Source organism: Aegilops tauschii, chromosome 6 (assembly GCF_002575655.3).
Source record: "Aegilops tauschii subsp. strangulata cultivar AL8/78 chromosome 6, Aet v6.0, whole genome shotgun sequence".
Taxonomy (NCBI): Eukaryota; Viridiplantae; Streptophyta; class Magnoliopsida; order Poales; family Poaceae; genus Aegilops; species Aegilops tauschii.
In genome coordinates this window covers 476,432,890-476,442,828 of record NC_053040.3, presented here as the reverse complement: position 1 = coordinate 476,442,828, position 9,939 = coordinate 476,432,890, and the positions used below count along the sequence as shown (strand labels likewise).

General features: G+C 41.6%; 1 protein-coding gene across 3 annotated transcripts; it reads right to left on the bottom strand.

The window, feature by feature from the left end:
• Window positions 1–2,414: 2,414 nt before the first annotated feature.
• Window positions 2,415–5,740, bottom strand: LOC109780887 (uncharacterized). 3 transcript variants are annotated; one of them, XM_020339481.3, is made up of 4 exons: window positions 5,255–5,738; window positions 4,268–4,436; window positions 3,832–3,957; window positions 2,415–2,798 (listed from the first exon to the last, which is right to left on the bottom strand). In XM_020339481.3, exons 1-4 carry the CDS (start codon window positions 5,570–5,572, stop codon window positions 2,707–2,709), a joined length of 705 nt encoding a protein of 234 aa, XP_020195070.2. In that variant the 5' UTR covers window positions 5,573–5,738; the 3' UTR covers window positions 2,415–2,706. The 3 variants fall into 3 exon arrangements, with proteins under 3 accessions (XP_020195070.2, XP_040248969.1, XP_040248970.1); XM_040393035.3 differs by having other exon boundaries at window positions 4,317–4,436; window positions 5,255–5,735; XM_040393036.3 differs by lacking the exon at window positions 2,415–2,798 and having other exon boundaries at window positions 4,312–4,436; window positions 5,255–5,740.
• Between the last annotated feature and the right edge of the window lie 4,199 nt (window positions 5,741–9,939).

Genomic DNA, 9,939 nt, shown 5'->3' with positions numbered 1-9,939 from the left:
ACGGGGTCGTTTCCGGCTTGTTCCCTCCATGGAGAAGACGATCGAACAATGGCAGAAGGAAGGGTGAAGGAAAATGGAGGAGGGAGGAATAACGGGTGACAGTAGTTCCAAATCGAGAGGGAAAGGCGAAGAGTCGGTGGACGGTTGCCAGTTTGCCATGGTACACGAAGAGGCGCCCCGGCCTACACGTCCTTTCGGAAATTGTACAAAAGGACTCGCCATCGTCTCACTGACATGTTGGAATGGGACCACATGTCAACGAAACATGGTGTGTAATTCTCGTGCAAAATGCGATCTGGCCGCGTTGGCCCGAGGTGCCGCATTAGTTATCGACCTTTATTTTTTAATGGCGTGCCGTTCAGTTTTGAAGCACGACTAACTAGTACTGTTTGCAGAGAAAATATAAACTACTCTACCACTACTCCACCTCTAGTACTAGTAGTATAAAAAAGATATATAGGCTGGAGCTTCAGAGCTTTCTTGCTACGGGCTGCCCACTTGTTTCTCACACTATCACCCTCTCTCCAGATCTAAAAAGACGGCCTCTCTCTCCCTCCTCACCGGTGGTCACAGATCCGCCGGGGAAGAAAAGGACGTGCAGTGTTGACGCACTCGTCGTCGGTGAGCGAGGTCACGCACTGACGACAAGGCCGTCCTCTCAGACCACTTCCCGCCGACCCTCAGGTATGCTACCTCTTTTCGAACCATACCCTTGTTCTATTGCCCCAGCTGCCACGTCGCTGCACAGTGGCGGAGACAGCACTCGGCGAGCTGGGGCTGTTGCCCGGGCTCCCATGGTGCAACTCCATGAAGCTCTAGTACAGAAAATTGGGTGAAGTAGAATTTTGTTTGGGCAAAAAAATAATAATTTGGCAGCACTTAGATCTTGCCCAGGCTCTAAACTTGAGCTGGCTCCGCCACTGTCGCTACATGTGGATCTTTTTCCACTCCACCATCTTCCCAATTTCCTGTCCTCTGCTCTGCTGGTCTTGCAGACGAAAACCTTAATTTGCACTATTAAAGGAAACCCTACTTCATGCAGACTAATCCATGTCTGGGTTGAATAAGGAAAGGAAGGGAGACTGTACTGTCCAAGAGAGTAGGCATGGAACCGGCATCTAGGTTGAAAAGGGGAAAATCAGTAGCTAAGGAACGAGTCTCGTGTCTCTTGGTTGAAGAAGGGTAGAAAGGCATGACAACGCAATAGAGAATGACCGGGTCGATCGGTTTGTTGTCCTCACATAGGAAAAAGGTGGCTAAAGAGAACAAAAATGGGACGTAATCGACATATGCTACCTGTATATTTGTTGCTCTGGGAAACCATACCTCCCTCACCACTCTATGCGTCCGTGGAGGTACATCGTACTGGTGCGCCCACTGTTCGAATGGGTCTCCCATGCTCTTATTGCCACCTTTTTGCTGTTAGTATAACTCTAGCGGTAAAGTCAACCAATGCTACTGCTAAAGTGATGCCACATTTAACTAATGCCGCACTCAGTCTAATGCCACTGATAAATTTAAGCAATGCCATTTAATGTCTCTGGATTATTTCAGGGTTAGCTGTTGATTGTGGACGTATTAAAGATTTTTTAGCTAAGGCATTCTAATGTTTTTTTGACTATGAACGACTGTTGGAGAGGCTCCCACTGACTTTGTATTACTCACAAACCAGTTACATCAGGTGTTCCAAAGTGGGTGTTTAAAGGCCCCCCGGCCAAAGCCTTAGACAAAACAAGCGGCTCACGGGCCTCGTAAGTAAGTAGTTAAGAAGGGGCGCAACCCCTCTTTACAATTGTGCACTAAAAGACCCAACAGGGTTTTGAATCTGACCAACCATGAACGGAAGGAGTGCGGGACCCCTCTGAAGTGCTCATTGTTCCTCTCAATCCACAGACTCCAAGCAGCCAACAAGCACTACAAGAAATATGTCAACTTGTGACCCTCACTATTGGCCGCTGAAAGGTCATTCTTTTTCATTTGCGACCTTTTTTTTGACCAACAACAGAAGGTCAAAAGCTGGTGGTCGTAAACTGAAATTAACGACCTTCTGTAAAAGGTCGTTGGTTCTTCGACCAAAATGTTGGTCACTAGCAGCCTCCCCAGACCACGTAGGCATCCAGCGTGGCAAGCTGATGTGGCACAAGAATCAGCCCAGTCCAATTCGGTTTTCCACATGGGCTAGCCCAACAATTCGGCCTTTTTAATGTATTTTTTCCTGTGCTTTTATTAGCTACATGGGTCTGGCCCAACAATTCAGCCTTTGATTTCTTTGCATGGCCCTTTTAACAGCAGGTTTTCTTTTTGATCATGTATTTTTCTGGGCCATTTCTGTGCTGGGCCTCTCATGTTTTTCCCTCAAAAATAATTGTCCAATATAACTTGGGCCTAGCCCAGTTCCGAAAAAATTGATCCAATCCAAAAAAAATATTATGCCATTGACATTACAACACATCACACCACAAGCTATCTTGGGCCTAGCCCAGTTCTGATACATTTTCAAAGCAACGTGCAATGTTATTATATTACAACCATTCATTCTAGCAATACTATATGAGGCTGGCTGGCTGGCTGAGCTACTACTGACCGACTGCGGGCTAACTAAGTTTTTACAAAAGGTGAATCAGAAACCTTACACTACTGCATTTGCATGGCGCTGCTGAAATACTCCAGGATCGTGAAAAAAATAGAACTAGCCTATCTGGTACTTCACAGCAACCAAACATGTAATCTGCTTAATGGAAAGATTTCTTCTCCAAGTCCCGCTTCTCCCTTAGCAATGACAGGCTGATGCAAGACATCTGAGCATTCAAAAGAGAACAAAAGGTATGTCACTGATAGAATACAGAGTACTTTTAAAATAAAAAGTAAAGATACACCAGTATATTATCATTCTACTTATTATTATTATTAACCAGATCATTCTACTTATCCAGAATATGGCTATTCATCAAAATTGGGAATTGAATTGGCACATATGACAAACTTAGCAGCAAACGAGCATGGAATGTTTCACATACACGACAAGGTTTAAAAACCATCATTCAAAGTTACAGCAGATCGAAGTTCCATTTGAGTATATGGAATAACATTCATATTCAATCAATAGTACCTATTAAACTACTAGGTGCATGATTGAATTAAACTAACAGGTGCATTTTTATTCGTTAGGAACATCTCAGGTATCCATATGAGGGTGACCTCTGTGGTGTAGTCTATTGACGGAGGGTCTAGCTTACTGCTGCTACTCCACATATCAAATTTTACTTAATAGAGCAAGATGGAGTAACCCAAAAAATTAACAGGGAAAGCAAATATACTCCAAATGGCAGTTCACCAGAGATTTTCAAGTTAAAAATACTCCCAGGGGTAAACAACAATGACACGGACGGAGTAAAGGATGGATGTTGTAAATTAATCAAGTAATTCTTTTTTGTTCTCATATTTTTCACCCTCTAGACACTGCCTAGAGCACTTACAAGATGACAAAGTTAATTTTGCATAACACATATGGATTCTTATCTTCTTCAGTAAGGGGGGCACATTTACAGCTAATTAAGCATGATGAAAGGGACCATTCAATTAATTCCATTCTAATCTTCTTCAGTAAGGACAGGCGGAACATCCCCGCATATCTCAAGTTGATGAATTATTCTAGCAATAACCGAATTAGGAACATCCCTCGCTGTTCCATTTAATCTTACTACAAGATAGTAGAAGAATCACTCTTGGTGAATCAAATCATAATAAAACGAGCAATAGATACAGGAGGCACATCAGGCCTGGCCATTTTCATTTCAGTAATTTAGAAAGAGGGGCGATGGGGAACAGAACCTTGAGGCCCTGTTATGGGGTTGTGTCTGATGAAGGTTGCCCTTTGGAGCGGCAGCTGCAACTCCACCAGATGCAGCAGCAGCACCTCCAACTGGCACAACGGGCGGTGGCAGCACCAATGGTCACCTGTGTGACATTTCAGATCATCATTACATAATTTTATTTATTTATTTAAGACACAAGCAGCAAAGATCGTGTCTACCTTTGCATATATTTCAATAGCCTACTACTATTGTCATGTATGTTAAATATGCAAGAGGTAAAAACGACAGTTATGTACATCCAATGCAAACAGACTTATAAAGAAGAATATTTGTCTATTTACTGATTTTACCAACAGGGTAAGTTGTGTTATCTTCAATTTACTGATTTAATCTAACATATGAATGCTCTTCTACACTGTTCCTAATAGAAAGAAGCATAGAATGGTCTATACGGCGTGCATTGATGGAGAGTTGTAGACATGAAATGTGACCGCACTGTACATGGGAGAAGATCATGTTTCCGTAAACACTCCAGCAACAGCAATCCAGGGCCTTCTTCTCCTGCTCGTTGTTTTTCTCCTGGGCTTGCTCCTTCTTCTCCTGGGTGTGCTCCTTCTTCTCCTACAACAACAGCAACAGCAGGTTAATGACAATAGTAGTTTGACAACAGCAACAGGTCAATAATAAAAAAATAGACCAGAATAGGATGCATCCAAACGATTCTCAACAGGAATAAGATGCATCTACAGACCAGAATACCTTGTCAAGTAGCCAAGCATGATCTAATCTGGAAGGGCAAGATTAGTAGGCAAGGCAAATACTTAACAAGGTAATTCAGGGTCAGAGTAAATTGGAGATGCAAGGGGTTGTCTGCAGAAGCACCCAATAGGAATCGAACCTACATGAGAAGGCCCCGCAAGGAGGCCTTCAGTCTTTACCATTAGACGATTGGCACTTTTGCATCTCCAATTTGCTGACAATACCAGATCATCTCTCTAAACTAGAGAGAATTAACTTGCAGAGGATAGTGTTAATTCAGTAAGGACCGGCAAAACTAGTTTCGCCCAAGAGACATACATACAGAGACCAAAACAACCAGTTCACTGACAGGCTTGAAATCAAACCAAGCAGGGCGCTAAGGAGAATCGAATCAAGCTAAGCCAACATGCTTAACTACGAAACCGAGCAGATCGATCCATCTATCACAGCGCGCGGTCGAGCTAGAGATGCGACGGCATATGGGTGAGAGAAATAATCAAGTTCATCATACGAGCTAGAGTCCCGAAATCAAACCAAGCAGGGCGCAAAGGTGAGTTGAATCGAGCAGATCTATCCATCTATCACAGTGTGTGGATCGACCTAGCTAGGCATGCGACAACATACGAGCGAGAGAAATAATCACCGACGGCGAAGGGCGGAAGGGCGGCGAGGACGGGTACCTGGCTGGGTGGCCGCCCGGTGACGAGGAGGGGGAGGGAGGAAGCGCCCTCGCAGCCACGGCGCTTGCCGGTCTTGTGGCAGCTCTTGGAGGCGATGATGGCGGCGACGCGCGTGGAGACGGCGTACTCGCTGCTGCGCATCCGCTTCCGGCGCACCTTCCCGCGCCGTACCTGGGGGAGGTAGAGGTCCCGCGAGATTGGGGTGACGGAGGCCGGGATCTTCCTGGCGGCGGAGGTGGGGGATACGAGGGCGGCGAGGGCAAGGATCAGGTCCAGGAGCCGGCGGGAGAGGAGCGGGGGCGGCTCGGAGGGCGCCATCTCTGCCGCACGGCACGGTGCGGCCGAAGCCGAGCCTGAGCTTTCTCCCTCGCTGGCGATTCGCCCGTGCGCTCGCTCCCCGCTCTGGCCCCGGGAGCGGGGGCGGTGGCGGCGATGGGGAAAAGGGAGCGGGAGCGGCAGCGGCGATGGGGATAAGTGATCTAGGGTTTCGTGGGTGGACGAGGATGAGAGGGAGGGGGCGAGAGCGACGAGGGGGTGTGGGCTGCCGTTGGATCCGGGCGCATCCGACGGTGCTAAGCCATGATCCGCGTGAGATGGTTTTGGACCAATCAGAACGCAGTACCCCTTTGATGATTTTAAGACCATTTAAATTGGTCATAATTGATTGAAAATAAGATGTTAAATCACGTCTGCTATTTGACGGACTAGGAAATTTATAAAAAACAAATAGAAATAAAAAAACCTTTGCATTGTGTCACCAAGTGTGACCTACTTTTCAGTAAGAATAACAAACTTTGAATAATGCAAATATCATAAAAAATGTTCTCAGAAATAAGTTTTTTGTAAGAGAATTATTTTTCGAGTGCCCAAAATGATTTTTTATGAAGAACCTAGCAAATATTTGTTGCAAAATTGGACCAAATCAATTTTATAAAATACTAGGCCATATTTAATGCATAATTGACCAAATGGTTGGATGTCAAAAGTTCTGAACCACCTCTAGTGAAAAAGACAAGTTTCCGCCGATTCAGCAGGAAACGGGTCAACTTTGAACTGCAGCTACCTCATAGTTTGCTCTTTATTTTTTCCAAAAATCATTTCTAGGTACATAAGTATCTATTTAATCAGAGAAACACCAAAAAAATTCCAAGATTCAACCACTAGCTAGGAACGGTCATTCCCGCAGTTTTGACCGCATTTTGAAACGGGCATAAAAAATTTAAAAAAATTAAAAAATTGGTAAACTTTCGCATTGTGTCATTATATGTGACCAAGTTACCAGAAAGAATTATAGACTTGCAATAAGGCACTTATTTTTAAAAAGTGTTCTCAGAAACGAGCTATCAAGTGTGAAGATTCATGGCTTTCAAGCCAAATGATCAATCTTATGGCCACATTCATGACATAGTATGTTCAAATGATCTCATATTGTGCACAAGGGTGCATCTTGGAATGGCAAACAATGTTTCCTAAGGAAGTTTTCCTTTTCTTTGGACGAAAAATTCATTTTTTAGTACCCAAAATGAGTTTTTTTGTGAAGGACCTACCATATATTTGTTACAAAATTGTACCAAATCAATTCTCTAAAATACTAGGACATATTTAATGCACAATTGACCAAATGGTTGGTTGTAGAAAGTTTTGATCCACCTCTCATGAAAAAGACAAATTTCCACCGATTCAAAAGGAAGCGGGTCAAATTTGAACTGCAGCTACCTCGTAGTTTGCTCTTTATTTTTTCCAAAAGTCATTTCTAGGTACATAAGTATCTATTTAATCACAGAAAAATAAAAAATTCCAAGATTCAACCACTAGCTAGGAACGGTCAAGCCCGCCATTTTGACCGCATTTTGAAACGGGCATAAAAAATTAAAAAAAATCAAAAAATTGGAAAACCTTCGCATTGTTTCATCATATGTGGCCAAGATACCAGGAAAAATTATAAACTTGTAATACGGAAATTATTTTAAAAAAGTGTTCTCAGAAACGAGCTATCAAGTGTGAAGATTCATGGCTTTCAAGCCAAATGATCAATCTTATGGCCACATTCATGGCATAGTTTGTTCAAATGATCTCATATTGTGCACAAGGGTGCATCTTGGAATGGCAAACAATGTTGCCTAAGGAAGTTTTCCTTTTCTTTGGACGAAAAATTCATTTTCCATTTTTTTGAGTGCCCAAAATGAGTTTTTTTTGTGAAGGACCTACCATATATTTGTTACAAAATTGTACCAAATAAATTCTCTAAAATACTAGGACATATTTAATGCACAATTGACCAAATGGTTGGTTGTAAAAAGTTTTGATCCACCTCTCGTGAAAAAGACAAATTTCCACCGATTCAGAAGGAAGCGGGTCAAATTTGAACTGCAGCTACCTCGTAGTTTGCTCTTTATTTTTTCCAAAAATCATTTCTAGGTACATAAGTATCTATTTAATCAGAGAAACATCAAAAAATTCCAAGATTCAACCACTAGCTAGGAACGGTCAAACCCGCCATTTTGACCGCATTTTGAAAAGGGCATAAAAATTAAAAAAAAATCAAAAAATTCGAAAACCTTCGCATTGTTTCATCATATGTGGCCAAGATATGAGAAAAAATTATAAACTTGTAATACGGAAATTATTTTTAAAAAGTGTTCTAAAAAATGAGCTATCATGCGTGAAGATTCATGGCTTTCAAGCCAAATGATCAATCTTATGGCCACATTCATGGCATAGTTTGTTCAAATGATCTCATATTGTGCACAAGGGTGCATCTTGGAATTCCAAACAATGTTGCCTAAGGAAGTTTTCCTTTTCTTTAGACGGAAAATTCATTTTCCTTTTTTTTGAGTGCCCAAAATGAGTTTTTTTGTGAAGGACCTACCATATATTTGTTACAAAATTGTACCAAATCAATTCTATAAAATACTAGGACATATTTAATGCACAATTGACCAAATGGTTGGTTGTAAAAAGTTTTGATCCACCTCTCGTGAAAAAGACAAATTTCCACCGATTTAGTAGGAAGCGGGTCAAATTTGAACTGCAGCTACCTTGTAGTTTGCTCTTTATTTTTTCCAAAAATCATTTCTAGTTACATAAGTATCTATTTAATTAGAGAAACATCAAAAAAATTACAAGATTCAACCACTAGCTAGGAACGGTCAAGCCCGCCGTTTTGACCGCATTTTGGAAAGGGCATAAAAAATTCAAAAAAATCAAAAAATTGGAAAACCTTCGCATTGTTTCATCATATGTGGCCAAGATACCAGCAAAAATTATAAACTTGTAATAAGGAAATTATTTTTAAAAAGTGTTCTAAAAAATGAGCTATCATGCGTGAAAATTCATGGCTTTAAAGCCAAATGATCAATCTTATGGCCACATTCATGGCATAGTTTGTTCAGATGATCTCATATTGTGCACAAGGGTGCATCTTGGAATTCCAAACAATGTTGCCTAAGGAAGTTTTCCTTTTCTTTGGACGAAAAATTCATTTTCCATTTTTTTGAGTGCCCAAAATGAGTTTTTTTGTGAAGGACCTACCATATATTTGTTACAAAATTGTACCAAATAAATTCTCTAAAATACTAGGACATATTTAATGCACAATTGACCAAATGGTTGGTTGTAACAAGTTTTGATCCACCTCTCGTGAAAAAGACAAATTTCCACCGATTCAGTAGGAAGCGGGTCAAATTTGAACTGCAGCTACCTCGTAGTTTGCTCTTTATTTTTTTCCAAAAATCATTTCTAGTTACATAAGTATCTATTTAATCAGAGAAACATCAAAGAAAATTCCAAGATTCAACCACTAGCTAAGAACGGTCAAGCCCGCCGTTTTGACCGCATTTTGAAAAGGGCATAAAATTCAAAAAAATCAAAAAATTGGAAAACCTTCGCATTGTTTCATCATACGTGGCCAAGATACCAGAAAAAATTATAAACATGTAATACGGAAATTATTTTAAATAAGTGTTCTAAAAAATGAGCTATCATGCGTGAAGATTCATGGCTTACAAGCCAAATGATCAATCTTATGGCCACACTCATGGCATAGTTTGTTCAAATGATCTCATATTGTGCACAAGGGTGCATCTTGGAATTCCAAACAATGTTGCCTAAGGGAGTTTTCATTTTCTTTGCACGGTAAATTCATTTTCCATTTTCCGAGTGCGTGAAATGAGTTTTTTTTGTGAAGGACCTACCATATATTTGTTTCAAAATTGGACCAAATCAATTTTATAAAATACTAGGCCATATTTAATGCACACTTGACAAAATGGTTGGGTGTCAAAAGTTTTGATCCACCTCTGGTGAAAAAGACAAATTCCCGCCGATTCAGCAGGAAGCGGGTCAAATTTGAACTGCAGCTGCCTCATAGTTTGCTATTTATTTTTTCCAAAAATCATTTCTAGTTACATACGTACCTATTTAATCATAAATACATGGTTTGGTGGCGATACTCGAGGTTTGGACGGTGGCCGAGGGCCCGAACTCTAGAGCGCGTAAACTTGCATGCCCGCCGCGTGGTCACCGCGTGACCGTGGCGTTGCCATGTGTTCTGGGCGGCCTAGGCATGTCTAGTGGGTTGGGCACTCTCCAGGTAGGTGCTAGGAAGAAAATCACAACATAAGATTCTCACGAGGAGACCGATCGATGCTCAAACATGAATAAGCAGTCAAGTGTTTGATTAGCGG